This window comes from Excalfactoria chinensis, chromosome 16 (assembly GCF_039878825.1).
Source record: "Excalfactoria chinensis isolate bCotChi1 chromosome 16, bCotChi1.hap2, whole genome shotgun sequence".
NCBI lineage: Eukaryota > Metazoa > Chordata > Aves > Galliformes > Phasianidae > Excalfactoria > Excalfactoria chinensis.
The window spans coordinates 1,498,787-1,515,908 of NC_092840.1; the positions used below are offsets into that span (position 1 = coordinate 1,498,787).

General features: G+C 63.0%; 2 protein-coding genes across 4 annotated transcripts; one reads left to right on the forward strand and one right to left on the reverse strand.

Moving 5' to 3' along the window:
• Positions 1-696: 696 nt before the first annotated feature.
• On the forward strand, positions 697-8,232 carry RASAL1 (RAS protein activator like 1). Of its 3 annotated transcripts, none has more exons than XM_072350872.1 (21): positions 697-896; positions 1,690-1,746; positions 1,813-1,926; positions 2,015-2,076; positions 2,160-2,289; positions 2,987-3,068; positions 3,157-3,294; positions 3,368-3,450; positions 3,536-3,653; positions 3,730-3,883; positions 4,075-4,139; positions 4,250-4,362; positions 4,442-4,634; positions 4,700-4,837; positions 5,789-5,927; positions 6,076-6,257; positions 6,342-6,479; positions 6,923-7,058; positions 7,133-7,253; positions 7,323-7,384; positions 7,950-8,232. In XM_072350872.1, the coding sequence occupies exons 1-21, from the start codon at positions 832-834 to the stop codon at positions 8,078-8,080; spliced, it is 2,421 nt and encodes an 806-aa protein (XP_072206973.1). In that variant the 5' UTR covers positions 697-831; the 3' UTR covers positions 8,081-8,232. The 3 variants fall into 3 exon arrangements, with proteins under 3 accessions (XP_072206973.1, XP_072206972.1, XP_072206975.1); XM_072350871.1 differs by having other exon boundaries at positions 3,154-3,294; positions 7,950-8,217; XM_072350874.1 differs by lacking the exons at positions 7,133-7,253; positions 7,323-7,384; positions 7,950-8,232 and having other exon boundaries at positions 3,154-3,294; positions 6,342-6,474.
• On the reverse strand, positions 8,172-15,653 carry DTX1 (deltex E3 ubiquitin ligase 1). The gene is made up of 10 exons (XM_072350875.1): positions 15,532-15,653; positions 13,858-14,454; positions 11,378-12,029; positions 9,962-10,023; positions 9,706-9,867; positions 9,420-9,481; positions 9,181-9,339; positions 8,945-9,106; positions 8,776-8,865; positions 8,172-8,649 (listed from the first exon to the last, which is right to left on the reverse strand). The coding sequence occupies exons 2-10, from the start codon at positions 14,114-14,116 to the stop codon at positions 8,425-8,427; spliced, it is 1,833 nt and encodes a 610-aa protein (XP_072206976.1). The 5' UTR covers positions 14,117-14,454; positions 15,532-15,653; the 3' UTR covers positions 8,172-8,424.
• Between the last annotated feature and the right edge of the window lie 1,469 nt (positions 15,654-17,122).

Below are 17,122 nucleotides of genomic sequence, written 5' to 3' on the forward strand. Positions count from 1 at the left end.
GCCCGGCAGGGCCACAAAGTGCTGCTCCCTGTCGTGCCACCCTGGTGACACAGCGCCCATCTGGGGACCCAGCACCCACCAAGTGGCACCTCCTGGCAGCGCTGTGCTGCAGACACGGCACCCATATGGTGACAGCCCGTGGTGGTGGCGCTCTGGGGACCCAATGCCCACATGGTGCCACCCACCTGCCAATACCTCCCATGAGTCACCCGCGGGAGACATCTGCTAAAGCCCAGAATTAGCCACGGCTCCCTCCACCGAGTGCCCCCCCAGTATGACACAAAGCGGAGGGGACAGCAGGCAAAGCCCCCCACGCCACCTCCATCCTCCCTCAGTTTGGGGTCCCCTAGTGTCCCCCCCCCCCCCCCCCCCAGCTGCACTGGTGCAGGCAGACAGACGAGGAGGATACACCTGCCACCCCCCCAGCTTGGGGACAGTCCCACTGCCACCCGGCTGTGACGGGACGGAAGCCACCCCTGGGGGGGGGGGGGGGGACACTCAGAGGGGCAACAGGTGCTCTGTGAGAGCGCCGTGCCTCAGTTTCCCTGTAGCCTAAGCATGGCTTTACCCACCCCGCAATGAGCTCCTGGTGCGTGTGAGCCCCACGCGGTGGGGTTTTGGCCAGCCCACCCAGCTCTCCCGCTGCCACGTGCCGGCGCACTCCAGCACAGAGGAAAACAAACCCAGAGGCAGCAAAGGAAGCAAAAGAAGGAGTGGCAGAGGGACTCGGCAAGGAGGAGGAGGAGGAAGAAGCAGCAGCCGGGCCTCGCAGCCTCTCCGGAGCTGTGGGCTGCTCCATCAGCCCCCAGCCCACCCCCCCAGTTCGCTGCCATGGCCAAAAGCACCTCGCTGTACTGCCGGCTGGTGGAGGGGAAGGAGCTGCCCGCCAAGGACGTGTGAGTGCTGCTGGGGATCTCTGCCCCACACCCAGGGGGCACGGGGCACTGGAGGGTGCTGCGCTCTGCCCGCAGACTGGGGGCTTCCTGCCTTCAGCTCTGCTGGTTGGGGCTCATTTCACTGAGGAGGGGGTCTGCTGATGGCTGGGGGTCCCCTTTGCAAGAAGCCCTGCACCCTTGGGATGCCCCCCTTACTGCCCCCTGTCCAGCAACCCACGTAGCCGGTGGGGTCACTCCATATAGCAGGGTCCCATCTGGGACTGCCCCACCTGGGGGCTGCAGTACCTCTTCTGGGGCCCCACAGCTGGCAGAGCATCCCTTTGGGGGGGGGGGGGGGCTCCAGCATCACACACAGCCCCCAGCCAGGAGGACACTGGGCACCCCTTGGGTGTGTTGGCTGTGAACCAATACCCAGCCCTCACCCTGGGGAACCAGCTCTGCTTTTCCACCTTGCTGCAAAGGGTTAAGCCCAGGCAGAGGCTGGTGTCACCATGTCACCATGTCACCGTGACACCTTCCCAGCCCCACGCCCTGACACAGGGAAGTGGGTTGCTACAGAAACTCAGGCATGGCTGCGCCGCTGGCACAGACACCCAGGGACACAGGAATGTGAGGTTGAGGTGACACCAGGGCCCCCATGCTGTCCCCAAGCAGGGCATCCAGCTGAGACCGGGCAGCTCAGTGCACCCATGGCCATGGATTTTGTGGCCAGCACTTTGGTGGTCCCTTGGGGTGCTCGCCTCAGAGAACACCATGGGGTTCTGTACCCCCTGTGTCTCCTTTTTCCTCCTAGCTCTGGCTCCAGTGATCCCTACTGCGTGGTCAAGGTGGACAATGAGGTGGTGGCCAGGTAGGTGACCATGGGGAGAGGACACAGGGTCTGGATGGAATGCCCATGGGGGTCCTCTGCCCACAGAACGGCCACAGTGTGGAGAAGCCTGAACCCATTTTGGGGTGAGGAGTTCACCCTGCGCCTGCCCAGTGGCTTCCACGGCCTCACCATCTACGTGCTGGATGAAGACACCATCGGGTAGGGGGCAGTGGGGCTGGTGGCAGCGGGTGGGCAGTGGGGTCAGCACCACTCTGGAGTGGCCGTCCCCATCGGTGTCACCCTGCAGGCACGATGATGTGATCGGCAAAGTGTCGCTGAGCCACCAGCAGATCTCAGCACAGCCACGGGGTGAGCAGGGGCACGGGGAGAGTATGGGGGGCGTGGGGCTCATCCCCATGCTGGGGGTGCCCAACCGGTGCCCCTCTTCTTAGGCATTGACAGCTGGCTCAGCCTGGCACCTGTGCACCCTGACCAGGAGGTGCAGGGCGAGATCCACCTGGAGGTGAGGGTGTCTGAGCAGGGCCACCCGCGGGTGCTGTGCTGCCACCTCATCGCAGCCAGGTGAGGGTTGTGTCCCCACCAAGGTTTGTGTTTGGTTCAATGGGGTTGGCTGGGTGGTGGTGGGGGGACAGGGCTGCCAAGAAGGGTCACCACTGTGTCGTGCTCAGGGATGCTGCTGCTTGCAGCCCATGTGTCACGATGCTGTGGGGTCTCAGCACCTGTGCCACACTGCTCAGGTACTGCCAGCCCTTTTTGGGGCCGGGCTGGGGACTGGAGGCGAGGGATTGTGCTGCCCCTGGGGATGTTCCCATGGGGCAGACAAGATCTCACATGGCATTTCTCCCCATTCATTTTAAAATTAGGGGAAACTGAGGCAGCTCCACTGCCTTTGGAGGAGATTGGGATGGGGCTGCTCTATGTGTGCCCATGTGTGCATGCATGAGTGTGCACACGTGTGTGTGTTTGTGTGCCCGCATGTGTGGCTGCCAGACCGGAGGCTGTTGGCAGAGCAGCATCCCGCTGCCATGGAGACCAAAGTGGCTGCCATGGCAACAGGATGGCCATGGGGACAGCCAGAAGGGACAGTAGCATCCCCACTGTGCCCTGTGCCCCCAGGGACCAGCTGCCAACATCTCCCCCCTGTTACCACCTGACACACGGGTGCCTCACTGCAACCATGGCGACACAAGGGGACAGGGGACCATGCCAAAGGGGCCAGATACTCATTGCATCCCCATTGACCCCCATCCTCCCACAGGGACCTGGCTCCCCGGGACCCCTCGGGCACCTCAGACCCCTTTGTCCGGGTGTCGTGCTGCGGGCACACGCAGGAGACAGCCGTGAGTCAGGGGTTGAGTGTCAGGGGTGGCAACGGGTGCCCAGAGGCTGGGGCTCTGCCCCCTGCTGCCACTCCCCTGTCCCCAGCAGGTGATTAAGAAGACCCGCTTCCCACACTGGGATGAGGTGCTGGAGTTTGAGCTGGCAGAGGATGAGCCAGGGGACAGTGTGCTGAGCGTGGAGGTGTGGGACTGGGACATCGTGGGCAAGAATGACTTCCTGGGACAGGTGAGGTCTGGATGCATGTGGGGACCGGTGATGCTCTGTGCCCCCCAGCTCACTCCCTGCCTGCGTACCCCAGGTAGAGGTTCCCCTGGATGCATCGGGTCCCACAGAGGGCTGGTTCCAGCTCCTGCCCTTCCCCAGCAGCACCGAGGAGCCAGGGTGAGTGTGGGGCAAAGGAGGATGGAGAGTGACAGGACAAGGGGCAGAGTGCAGCCATGGCTCCCCCATCATGCTGTCACTGTAGGGGACAGCTGGGCTCCCTGCGGCTGACGGTGCGGCTGCTGGAGGACACAGTCCTGCCCCAGCACTGCTACCAGCCCCTCATCCAGCTCCTGGCCGAGCCCCTCTGCTGCCCAGGCCAGGTGGGTGCTGCGGGCTGGGGACACACTCGTGCCACTTGTCCCCATGGTGCGTGACATCCCCATGGCCTCCCCGCAGCCCGCAGCCAGCACAGCACTGGCTGTCCTGGAGGAGGTGACCTCAGGGGACAGCAGGCAGGACGTGGCCACCAAGCTGGTGAAGGTCTTCCTGGCTCAGGATCTGGCCGTGCCCTTCCTAGACTACGTCATCACCCGTGAGCTGACCAGAACCAGTAAGTACAGGGGCAGACCAGTAAATGCAGGGCCTGGAGCACCTCCTGCAGACCCTCAGCTGGGGAACTAGAAGGGAAACCACCCCGAGGGCTGCCAGGGTGATCCAGAACCTGCTGTGAAGCCACCAAAGGGGTGGGCAGGCTGAGGACAGCTGGGGCACTCCCATGGCTCACGGTGGGCTCCCTCCCAGCGGACCCCAATACCCTTTTCCGCTCCAACTCTTTGGCCTCCAAGTCCGTGGAGCAGTTCTTGAAGGTGAGCTCGGGAGGGGACTTCACTGCAGCGCTCTGCGATGGCTTCAAGGACATGGCACAGTGCTGGGGGACAGCATGGGGACAGCAGTGGCGACCTCCTGCCCCCTGCAGGCAGTGGGGCTGCCCTACCTGCACGCCGTCCTGAAGCCGGTGGTGAACCGCATCTTCGAGGAGAAGAAGTACGTGGAGCTGGACCCCTGCAAGATGGAGCTGAGCCGCGGCAGGTGAGTGTGGGGATGTGTCTCCATCTTGGTGTCACCCATGGGCCACCTCCGTGGTCACGAGCTGGTGGCATCCCCACAGGAGGATCTCCTTCAAGGGGTCCCTGTCAGAAGCACAGGTGCGAGAGAGCAGCCTGGAGCTGCTGCAGGGCTACCTGGGGGACACGGTGGATGCCATCGTGGGCTCGGTGGACAAGTGCCCCCTCCTGATGAGGGTGGCCTTCAAGCAGCTCCGCAGGCGGGTGGAGGAGCGCTTCCCCTCACCGCAGCACGAGGTGGGGGTTCCTGCGGGGCTGGGAGGGCAGCGCAGTGCCGGGTGCTGAGCTCTGTCCTTGTGCAGGAGGTGCAGTACATTGCCATCAGTGGATTCCTCTTCCTCCGCTTCTTCGCCCCTGCCGTCCTCACCCCGAAGCTCTTTGGCCTGCGGGAGCAGCACGCTGAGCCCCGCACTGGGCGCACACTCGTGCTTCTTGCCAAGGTGCTCGGGGGAACGTGGTGGGGGGACCTCGGGAAGGGATGGGGATTTGGGGCAGGGATGAGGCACCAAGGAGGGACAGGGAGCTGAAGGAAAGATGTGGGACCAAGGAGGGATAGGGATGCCATGGAAGGACACGGACAATAGGGGGAGTGGGGACACCAGAAGAGATGGAGACCCCAGGATGGGTGGGGACCTCAGAGGGTCAGGGAAACCCTGGAGAGGGATGGGGCATCAGGGTGGGACTGGGATGGCCAGGAGGGATGGGGACCAGGGAAGGGATAGAGACCCTGCGGGAGGTTGGGGTACCAGGGAGGGATGGGACCCCAAAGAGGGACAGCAGCCTGAAGGATGGATGAGGACCAAGGAAGGGTGGGGTTGCCATGGAAAGACAGGGAACCTGGTGGGGGGATGGGGGGGGGAGGAATGGGGACCCTGGAAAGGACTTTGGTGAAGGATCAGGACCCTGGGAAGGGATAAGGCACCAGGAAGGGAGGGGACCCCAAAGAGGGACAAAGACCTGAAGGAAGATGTGGGACCAAGGAGAGATGGGGATGCCATGGCAGGACAGTGAACATAGGGAGGGATGGGGAACACAGCAGGGATGTGGACACCAAAAGGGGTGAAGGCCCCAGAGGTGATGAGGATGCCAAGGTGGGAAGGGGAGCTTAGAGAGGCTGGAAGACCTTGGAGGAGTGGGGGGGGGGGGGGGAGGGAGGAAGGATCTCAGGAGAGGACAGAGACCCCAGGAAGTGACAAGGACCCCAAGGAGGGCAAAGCCTTTCCTGCCTCCATTCCATGTGCCATGAGCTGGTTTGTTCCCAGTGGGGATGAGATCTCACCAGCCACGTCACCATGCACTAAACACAGGGCAGCAACCAGGGTTGTCACCTCACTGCCTTGTGCTGCTCTATTTCCCCATTTTCCTCCCCAAATCCCACTCCCATGGGGCAGGCATTGCAGAGCATCGGCAACCTGGGGCTGCAACCAGGCAAAGAGCCCTGGATGGCCCCGCTGCACACCGTCCTACTGCCCAGCATCACTCGTGTCAGAGCCTTCCTGGACAGCCTCATCGATGTGGATGGCACCCAGGGTGAGCAGGCATGGTGGGCACCATAAAATCCCCCCCATCCTGGGGATATCTCCTGTATCCAAAGGGATGGGGTCCCCTTCGGAGCATCCTTGCACTGTGGGTGGTGGTGGTACCCCCAAGTGATGTTGTCTCCATGCCATGGCCACAGCCACAGCGGGTGAGGGGATGGTGTCAGTGGTGCCTTTCAGTCCCTCGGCCACAATCAAGGAGGGTTTCCTGCACACAAGGGAGGCAGAGGAGCCCTCCCTGCTGCCCCGCTTCGCCTTCAAGAAGCGGTACTTCTGGCTTAGTGCGCAGGCTCTGTCCTACTCCAAGTCCCCTGAGTGCCAGGTGGGTGCTGCCCGTGGCCCCCGTGCCCTGTCACAAGGTGCTGGGCTGTGGGCACAGTGCCATGCGATGTTCTGGGGTCTCCAGGAGCACAACTGCATCCCAGTGGAGCACATACGGGCGGTGGAGCGCGTGGATGAGGGCACGTTCCCACAGCCCCACGTCATGCAGGTGGTGGCACAGGATGGCACTGGGCAGCTGCGCACCACCTACATCCAGTGTAAGGTGGGGACATCCCCATCGTTGTATTGGGGTCACTGGGGTATCCAGTAATACCGATACTGGGATCGCTGGGGTACCAGCCCTATATACACTAGGATCAACGGGTAGCACCCATAACTGTACTGGGTTAATGAGGTACCAGTACCCTGCCTGTACTGGGATCTACACTGAGGTCATTAGGGTACCAGCTCTCTCTGTATTGGGGTCACTGGTGTACAGACCAGTCTGTACTGGGATCAATATTGGGTCACTGGGATGCTAGCCCTGTTCCCAAGTGCCACCACCCCAACAACTCCTACCTGTGCCATCAAACTGTCCTTCAGTGTCCCCAGCCCCCATTGCCCCATGCCACCCCCTAAGCCCACCCTGGAGATGCTACATGGGGAACCAAGTCCCGTGGTGCTGCCCATCACTTTGGGTGCCAGCACCACGCTGTGTCCCCGCAGAGCGCACCGGAGCTGTGGCAGTGGCTGTGGGCTCTGCGCCATGCCAGCAGTGCCAACGGGGCCATGCTGCCCACCTGCCACCCCGGCACCTTCCGCACCGCCCGCTGGACCTGCTGCCTGCAGCCCAACCGTGCCGGTAATGGGGACAGAGGGGACACAAGGGTATCCCCAGTGGGTCCCCCCCATCCAACCCCACACTCTCCCTGGTAGCTCCTGGCTGCAGCCGGACCCACAGCGCGGTGGCACTGGATGAGTGGAGTGACCCTCTGGACCCCGCGGCGGCAGCACAGAGCCTCTATGGGCACCTCCAGCGTGCAGCGACACGGCTGTGGTGAGGCCACGGCCCGGGGGGGGACCCGGGGGTGTCATCTCGGCTGCACTCAGTGTCCTCGTCCCGCAGGGAGCTGCTGGCAGAACCCAAGAGCGGCGCGGCAGTGCAGAGCCCGGAGCTGAAGCTTGGAGGTAGGAGGGCACGGGTGGCAGGGGGAGCGTGGGGGGCCGTGTGGGATCAGCTGCATTGGTGTGCACACTCATGGATGCACACACGGGCACACGGATACGAGCTTTGCATGCACACTTGCACACATGCACGTACACACGTGCATAAGCACGCTTGCAGGCAAGCATGCACAGACCTGTTGCACATGCACAGTTGCATGTGTGCCCAATATGCACGCACATGTATGCACCCATGCACACCCACGTGCACACACAGACACACCCGAGACCCCTATTTTCTCCACCAGGGGACAGCAAACCCCCACGGCCGCACGCACACGAGGCCCAACCCCTCGGCTGCACACGCATGCTCCCAGCCGCACGCGAATGCACGCGTGGATACACGCGTGGGTGCGCACAGCCACGCACACACACGCACACGACCCATCCTTCCACCAAGCGGGGCATGTCAGCGTCGGGGAGAAGAAGGGGTGGGAGGAAACACAGCGGGTGGGACGGGGAGCCCCGTGGCTGTCACGAGTGAGTGCCGGGCGTCGCGGGTGGGAACGTTGATTTTATGCGGCCGCAGGCGGAGCCGTCGCTGAGCGGCTGCGGGCGGTGCTGCGCGACCTGGATGTGGCCCACGAAGCCTTCGCCCGTGGTGACCGCGTCTCGAGCCTTCCCACGGACACGGAGAGGGACGCGGCCACGGCCACGTGAAGAGAACTACAGCACAGACAGACCTGGGACAGACCCCAGTGCGGCCCCACGAGCACCCTTCCCTATAACGGCGCGGCACGGGGACACGAGTGGGTGGCGCGGCGACGCCGGGACGCTGCGGTGTATTCCTTAACACAGAGACGTACACATGGCACCGGCTGCACGCGGCTCCGTGGGGCACCGGGCGGGCGGAGAGGAAAGCACCGCGTTGCGGGCGGCCGGGCAGGGGACGGGAACACGAGGCGGGTGGCACCGTGGGATGAACCCACGCGGTGCCGGCGGCGAAGCAGCAGGGACGGTGACACGAGGGCCGAGGGGACGGCGGGGAGCCCCTCACCGTGGGCTCAGTCCTTGAGGGTGGCCTCGGAGACGCCCTGCGCCAGCAGCTCGGCCAGGACGTTGTCCAGGTAGTTGGGGTCGGGATAGCCGTGACCCGTCAGGTTGGAGCCGAATTCGGTCTTGTGGTGGATCTCGTTCCACACCACCGTGTCCGATTCGCCCGTGGTGTTGGACGTGCCGATGGTGAAGATGAGCCGCCGGTCCCACGCCACGATCAGCAGCTTCAGCACCTTGGGGACGGCCACCGCTGCGTCCCACCCCACGGCACGGCCACCCCCATGTCCCCACCCCGATGTTCCCACCCGTACGGCCACGTCCCCTCCCCGTGCCACCCCTGGGGACGCGGGGCTGCTCACCTTCCTGCCCTTCTCGTTGTCAGGCAGGTAGCAGTGCCGGGGAAAGCCACGTGCCGTGAACTTCTTGCCAGGGTTGGGGTGCTCTGGACCCTTCAGTGGGGACAGCAGGGGGGTGAGTGGGCGGCGTGGGGACACCCAGCCCTGGGGTGGGGGCCGTGGGGGGGCTCACCTGGATGCCGGTGGGGATGTCATAGACTATCCGGATGGTTTTGGAGTCAGTGTAACCCGGGAGGGAATGGGGGATGAGGTGGAACTCCATCTTCCCAGGGGGCTGCGTGCCCGTCTTCTCCCCATAGATGGCTTTGCAGGTGGGGCACTGCAAGCTGCCGTCCTGCAGGGACAGCCGCAGTGGGCGCTCAGCCCCTGCCGTGTGCCCGCAGAGCCCGTGCCCATGTCAGCTCTCACCTTGTTGCCGTTGTTGTACATGGCCACGAGGCACAGCAGGTGGTACATGTGCCCACACTTGCCCAGCTTGCCCACCAGCTCCGGCTTGATGCCGCGGTGGCTCAGGACACCCTCGTAGCCGGAGGAGGTGACCAACCGCTCCATGCAGATGGTGCAGTCCTGGTGGGGACACAGGTCACCTCATGGGCATCACAACAAGCTTTGTGCCCATCCCCTGCCCTCCTGCCATGCTGGCTCACCTCATCCGGAGGGGTCTTCACCTTCTGGATGTAGCGACGCACCACATCCTCTGGGTTCTTGCCTGCCATGGATAGGGCTGTCGATCAGATCCTGGCCCCCCAAACCCTCCCTGCCACCCGCTGCATGGGGACAGTGACAGGGAGGAGGTGGCACAAAGGAGCCACGGGCAGTGGCATCGCCTTACGCCTTGGGTGGCACGCTGCACTTCAGGCCATACCCCCAACATTTCAGGTCCCACCCCACAGCGCCACTTGTGCCTCAGTTTCCCCTCCAGCAACTCCTTACTCCTTTTGAGGTGCTTCTTCTTGGTCTTCCTGCAGATGCCGCTGACCCCGGGCACAGGTTTGATGTCACTCTTGCTGACGGGCGGCGGGTGCAGGATGGGTTTGGGCGCACGGGTCAGGCAGACAGGCAGTCCAGCAGCACACATCAGGATGCCCGTCATCCCTGCACAGGGACAGGGATGTCTGTCTGTTCCTTCCATCCCTGGCCCAACCCCTGAGCACCCATAGGTGCTCTTTAGGGGACCCCCACCCATTACCTGCCAGGGCGGGATGAACGGGGCCGGTGCCATTCAGGTTCTTGACCGGGAGGGCTGGAACCCTGCAAGAGACAGGAGGAACGTCCCCTGGGTCCTGTCCTCTCCACTGTGACACTGGGGCAGCCAGGAGTGCATCTGGGCAGGTGTCTGTACACCCATGCGTGCATCCCTCAGGTGTGCATCCATGTGTGCAAGGCTGCAAGGCTACAGCTTGGTAAGAGCTGTGGGGTTGTGGGGACTCGTGAGAAGGTGACTGGGGACACAGCAGGGATGTGGGGAGAGTGGGGATGGTGGGTGGATGGACAGATGGATAGAGAGACAGATTGACCAAGATGAATAAGTATGTGGATGGATGGATGGATGGATGGATGGATGGATGGATGGATGGATGGATGGATGGATGGATGGATGGATGGATGGAGATGGCTGTGGGTGTCAGGGAGTGGGGAGAGCCCCCACATCCCTGTTCACAACCCAGCAGCCACAGCACAGAGAGGAGATCCCAACCCCAGGGAAGGGTCCATTGCACAGGGACCCTCCCTGCCCCCACAACAACCCCAGGCCACGCCACAACCCAGCCTTGCCCCTACCTACAGTCCCTGCTCCCCGCTCCCAAGGCCACCCTCAGCCACATCAAGACCACATGAGGCAGTGGGGCCCCCTCATCCCTCCAGCCCCCTCCTACCTGTCCATGGGGATGCACAGCACGGGGGCTGCGTGCTGGCACGAGGATGGCTTGGCCCAGGACACGGAAGCGAAAGCAGCACATCAACAGAGGAAGGAAACACGCCGAGTGCCTGGTAACCCTGCGTGCCCCCCCTCTCCCCAACTCTGTCACCCCTGTCCCCAGCCCTGGCTGGCTGTGAGCTGTGGCTGCGAGCAGTGGGAGGGACACAGAGTATGTCCCCACACTGCATGGTGCTCCCAGTGCCCCTGCTGCCCCTGACCCACAGGTGCTCCTGCAGCACACACCCCAAAGCAGAGGCGACACTGTCAGGATGTCACCACCACCCAGATGCGTCAAACTGCATCTCCCAGCACGAGGCCAGATCCTTCCTGCGGGGCAGGATGCCACAACAGCTCCCCACAGCCATGGCCTCCATGGGGACCTGGTGGCACTGCAATACTCAGGAGTGACCCACCTCGTGCTGGACAACAGAGACACAAGTCCCCCAGTAACTGGCACCTCATCTCCTCCAGCTAGCATGACATGGCATGGACTGGCACAACACGGTGCAGCATGGCACTGCATGGCAAGGCACAGCTATGGTGGTGGTGACACACAGTGCCAGCACCAGTGAGGTGACAACTGGTGCTGCCAAACAATCTGACTGCACCTCCATGCCACCTCCCCACCACTGTGAGCCCACCCCGTGCCACCCCAGGGTCACCACGTGCGTCCCCATCCCAGCTTACCCAGGAGGCACCGTGGTGCGGGCGCTACTGCCAGCTCCCCGCTGCGTGCCGGGCCGGTTGAGGTTATTGAGGCCAGGCAGCTGCACGGTGCTGGGCGTGCTCTGGCTGCACCCGAAAGCCCCAGCAGGCACCCTGGGTGCCTCCCCCTTGGCTGTGCCACCTGCCGATGGCCACAGTGTCGCACCAGCAAAGGTGCTGCTCTGCCGCACCGGCACCGTCCCCGTGCCGCCGTACAGCTTGCGGCGCTGCGAGGCCAGGATGGCGTTGGACGCCGCACGGGTGCTGTTGACCAGCAGGCACTGGTGGCACGAGCAGGGCTGCCCCGTGCTGCTGCCCACTGGCCACGACTGCGACTTGGGGATGGAGCCCATGGTCAGTGGGTACGCCAGGTCCATGCGGCGCCGCAGCCGGCGCCGACGCTGCGTCTGCCGGTTCATCTGCGACATGCTGCTGAAGTAGATGAGGTAGCAGAAGCCCAGGGAGGAGAGGTCCAGCCAGGGGTGCTGCTTCTCGTAGGCATTCTGGATGGTGATGCAGATGTCCATGTCGTAGGGCGTCCACGAGCTGTTGTCGTTCTCCCATTCCCACACGATGCCCTTTCCTGGTGCTGAGGAGGGGTCGTAGAAGTTCCTGCGCACCGGGCGCATGGTGCCTGTGGGGACACAGCACTCAGCACCCTGACACTGCTGCCATCCCCAAACATACCCCCCCCCAGCAGCTCACCCCCAGCACTTCACCCCTCTCCTCGCTCAGCCACACGCTGCGCTCCCATCCCCAGCCGGCTGCACTGCCTGGCCCTATTAACGACTCTAATCAGGGTCATTAATCACCGCCCAGCCCAGCTGCCGCCAGGTGCTGAGGCAGCGCTGCCTGCAGCCCCATGGGGTCTGTGCCCCCGCCGCAGCCCAGCAAGTCCTCACCTGAGTCAGCTGCACGCTCACATCACCATCCCGCTCCAGTCCTGCATCCCACTTACCCGCTTGTGTCCACACCCCAGATCCCACTGCTGGCTCTCAGCCATACACTGCTCACATCCATGTCCTGCATCCTGCTGCCCACTGCTGTCAACAGCCCAAATCCCACTTGCTCTCTTGTGTCTACATCCCAGCTCCCACTGCCACTCACATCCCGCATCCCAGTGCCCAATCCCAACCACATCCCACTCACATCCATGTCCTGCACCTGCTGCCCACCCCACCTCCCTCCCCACATCCCCTTGTACCCAGCACACCGTACCCATATCCCACTGATACTCATGCCCTGCATCTCCCATCCCGCTTGCATCCACATCCCAGCCCCTCTGATGCCTGCATCTCACCCCAGCTGTGTGCACATCCTGCAGACACACCTCCTGGCTGCTCAGAACAGGGTCACTCCATCTCACACACATCCCACCACATCCCAAGCCCACCCCACCATGGGCACATGTTTCCAGCAGCACCCAGAACCATCCTGTCCAGGGAATGGGACATTTAGGGACCTTGTAGATGAGCATTTCCCAGCAGGGGGTCCTGCACCATCCCCATCCATCCCCCATCCCAAGTAATTCTCCTGGGGTGCAGCTGGCACAAGTTACTTTAGTGGGTCATGGTTAATGGGGTCTGGGCCGGGAGGCAGCGTGGGACAGGGCTTGATTTCCCTCGAGGACACCTGTCCTGGTTGTGCGCCGCAGCCCTGCTCTTCAAGGGGGGGCACGTGATCCCCACAGACCCCAAAGTGGGGCCACCTGGTTCCCTTTGTCCCAACAGGACAACAGAAGGGAAGGGAAAGGAAAGGCAGGAGGAGACTTGTGGGGGCTGCACTGGGGGGGGGGACAGACAGAAGGGGACAGACTGACAGGTGGGGAAGAGGATGAGTTGAAAGAGGTGGATAGAGTGGATAGATGGGGGGATGGATGGAGGGAGGAAGGAAGGGAGGGTGGGATGGATGGATGGATGGATGGATGGATGGATGGATGGATGGATGGATGGATGGTTGGATGGAATGACAAATATACATGGGGATGGATACCTTGATGGATACATGAACAGAATGACAAGTATGTAAAGATACACCGGGATGGAATGGTGGATGGATGGATAGAATGACAATTATTCATTAGGATGGGTGGATTGATGGGTAATTTAAATAGAATGACACACAGCACATATATGCACACTGGGATGGATGGATGGAGGGATGGATGGATGGATGGATGGATGGAGGGATGGATGAATGGATACATGGGACAAAGGAAAGAAGTAATGAAGCAATAAAGCAATGAAGCAAGGACACAGGAAGGAAGGATACAAAGACACATAGCTATGCCACGGAATGGCTGATGGATGGGCAGAGGAACAAATGACTGCAGAAGAAGGAAGAGCAGTGCTGAAGGCCCTCCAACAAAGGCTCACAGAAAGGGCAGACACATACATCCACAGCCACTTCACCCCCAGTAGACCCCTGGCCAGCCATGTGCCCACAGAGCCCCCTGCCCTTACCCGTGTCCTGCCGGAACTGGTGCATGGACTGCAGGTCGATGACGTAGGGTGCCAGCTGCACGTCCACCTGGCCCAGCACCACGCTGCCGCGGGCATCCTCCTTCAGCACGTTCTCGATGTGATGGCAGACAGCAGCTGAGTAGGGCCGCCAGCGCCCGTGCTCGTTCAGCCACTCCCAGACCACCACGCGGGCCAGGTTTTGGGGTGGGAACCCCAAAGTCCCAGAGCCCAGAAGGGCCCCCGTGCCCTGCCGTGCCATGGCTGGGGACAGTGGCTCAGCGCCGTGCCATGGCCAGGGGACAGACAACAGGGGTGGAACGTCCTTGTCCCCACTGCAGAGCTCAGCAGGGGTGGGAGGTGGCACCCAGAGCCCTGTGGCACCTGGTCCTGCTCCACCAGGGCCACCACCACGGCAGACTGGGGTGAGCCATCACTTGGCACAGGGCACCGGGCACCGCTAATCCTCCCTGCAGTGCTGGCACATCTCAGTGTCCCCAGGCTCAGTGGGGACAGGACACTCTCAGGTATCCCCTCCTCTTCTTTCCCCTTCTGTTCCAGCCGATGTCACTGGTTGCTCCAAGGCTCTGAGGGCATCACCTGCAAAGCAGGGCCACAGCACCGCTCAGTCACAGTCGAGGTGGCTCTGAGTGCTGCCACGCAGTGCTGCATCCCTGCCCTCCCCGGTGGCACCTTGGGGGACCGTCCCTATCGCCCCGTGTGCCTGCAGCCAGACAGTGTGGCGGGCTGCCAGCCTCAGGTGTGACAGCAGAGAGGGGGACAGCGGGGACAAGCAGCGTGGGGACAATTGTGGTCAAGGCTTTGGGGGGGGGGGTGGCTCAAAAACCCGAGAAGCCCCACAGAAGCCGGCTGTGCGCCCGGGAACCCGCGGCCCTCCTGCTCATCTGGTGTTGATTTATGATCTGCACTGCAGGCATCGGGATGGGGTCAGGCTGGACAGCGTGTCCTGAGCCCCCCACGCCCCCCCAGGCAGCTCCTTGCCCACCAACACAGCCCCGTGGGCCCTGTACGTGGGGTGGGGAGGGTTCAGCTGCATTGACAGCGAGCCACAGGCAGACAGACGGACACAGAGCCATGCGCTGGCACAGGGGACACAAACAGCAACGGGGACCTGCGCAGACAGACAGACGGACAAACAGACATACAGACGTAGGGCCCCACAGCAGCGTGACAACAAACAGTTGTACACACACACACACACACACACAAGCAGACACGCACATATGCGTGTGCATCCGTGCACTCAGCCGGCACCCCCAGCACCGCAGCAACCGGAGGGGCCCAAACCTCGGGGACACCCCCCGGGGACAAGACCCAGTACCACCCCCCTCCCCACTCTGCTCCCCACCTCGGTCCCCGGTCCATCGAGCGGCATGCGAAGCCGGGCCCATCCCCCGGTGCCCCCAGCGCACCATAACCCCGCTGCACGATAATCCCACCCCACGACAGCCCCCAGCGCGGACCCCCCCGCCGCACGGTGCCCCCCCCGGCACCGAAATTCCAGCCATAACATTCCCGCTGCTCGGTTCCCCCGCTGCGCGGTGCCCCTCCCGTGTGCGCGGTACCCCCGGTGCCCGCCGCCCCCCGGTGCTCGCCGCTCTCCCTCCCCGCCATGGCCGCCGCCGCCCCGCATCGCCCCCGCCCCGCTTCACTAACCTCCGGCGGCCGCAGCCGCAGCGGCCCCGCAGCAGCGGCAGCACCGGGAGCGGCGGCGGAGGGCGGCGGGCGCGGGGCCGGGAGGCGGCAGCGCTCTGCCGGCGCCTGGCAGCCACGGGCACGCGGGGACGCGGGGACGCGCGGCGGGGACGCGCGGCGGGGGGGATGCGGGCGCACGCTGAGACCTCAGCCGGGGGCTCCCACGCGCGAGGCGGCCAGGAGTGCCCTCCGGTGGCCTCGGGAACGGCCCCGCTCCCCCCCCCTCGAGGCTCTCCCGTGGGACCAGTAGCGTGGGGAGAGACGCGGAGCGCGGCGGTGCTGGGGCTGGTCCTTCGTGGGGTCGCGGTGTGGGGATGTGGGGTTGGGACGTGTGAAACTGGAGCGGGGACGTTGTGTGGGGACGTGTAGCTGGGATGCGACTTGGGAACATGGAGCTGGGGTGGGACGTGGGGCGGTGGAGCTGGATGGAGCTGGGACACGGCATGGGAATGTTGAGCTGGGACATGGCATGAGGACATGGAGCTGGAATGTGGCACAGAGACATGGAGCTGGGACAGGAACATAATGGGGGGACATGGAGCTGGGACACAGCATGGGAACATTGAGTTGGGATAGGACACTTGGACACAGAGCTAGGACAGGAATATGGCATGGGGACATGGAGATGGGACAGGAACATGGCATGGGGACATGGAGATGGGATTGTGCATGGGGATGTAGAGCAGGGATATGACATGGGGACATGGATCTGGGACGTGTAGGGGCATGGAGGAGGGATGGGGGCATGGCACAGGGACCTGAAGACAGAGCAGAGACCTGGACACGGGACATGGCGTGTGGACACAGATGTGGGATGGGAACATGGCGTGTAGAGCTAGAGCCAGGCCAGGGAGCAGGGCTACCTGGGGAGGGAGGAACATGGGGGGACCATGCTAATAGGGGGGGCATGGGTGGGACCCTGCTGCACACTACAAGGGGACCAGGACTCCCCACTGCTCCTTCACACACATGTGTGTGCAAACACACGCACCTACAACTTCATGCACATATGTACACACACATGCATGTGCACAGATGTATGCGCACAAGAACACACACACATGCATGCACATGTGCACACATACATACACATATGCACACACATCACACACTGCCTGCAGGACCCCCCACCCACACACACGCTCCCCCCCCCCCTGCCCCCAGCAGGGACCACCCACACACATTTGCTCTTTGCACGCCTCCAGCACGCGGACCACACGCACATTATTTGCAAACAGCAGCCGGAAGCACAAGCAGAGCAGCACAAACACTGGGATGCACACAGCCCGGGGTAGCACACACACACACACACACACACACACACACACACTGCTACCTGCATGCAAACACTGCCGAGTGCACAGGCATGCATGTACATGTGCACACACCTGGAAGCCTGTTGCACCCCGGGTGGATGAGCACAGGGATGCGTGCATGGGGACATAGGGACAGGCACAAATGCACATGTGTATGAGTGTACATGTGCACACACAGAACAGCAGACATGCAAAAGCATGAGACGTGCACATATATGTGCACCCCACACCAAGAA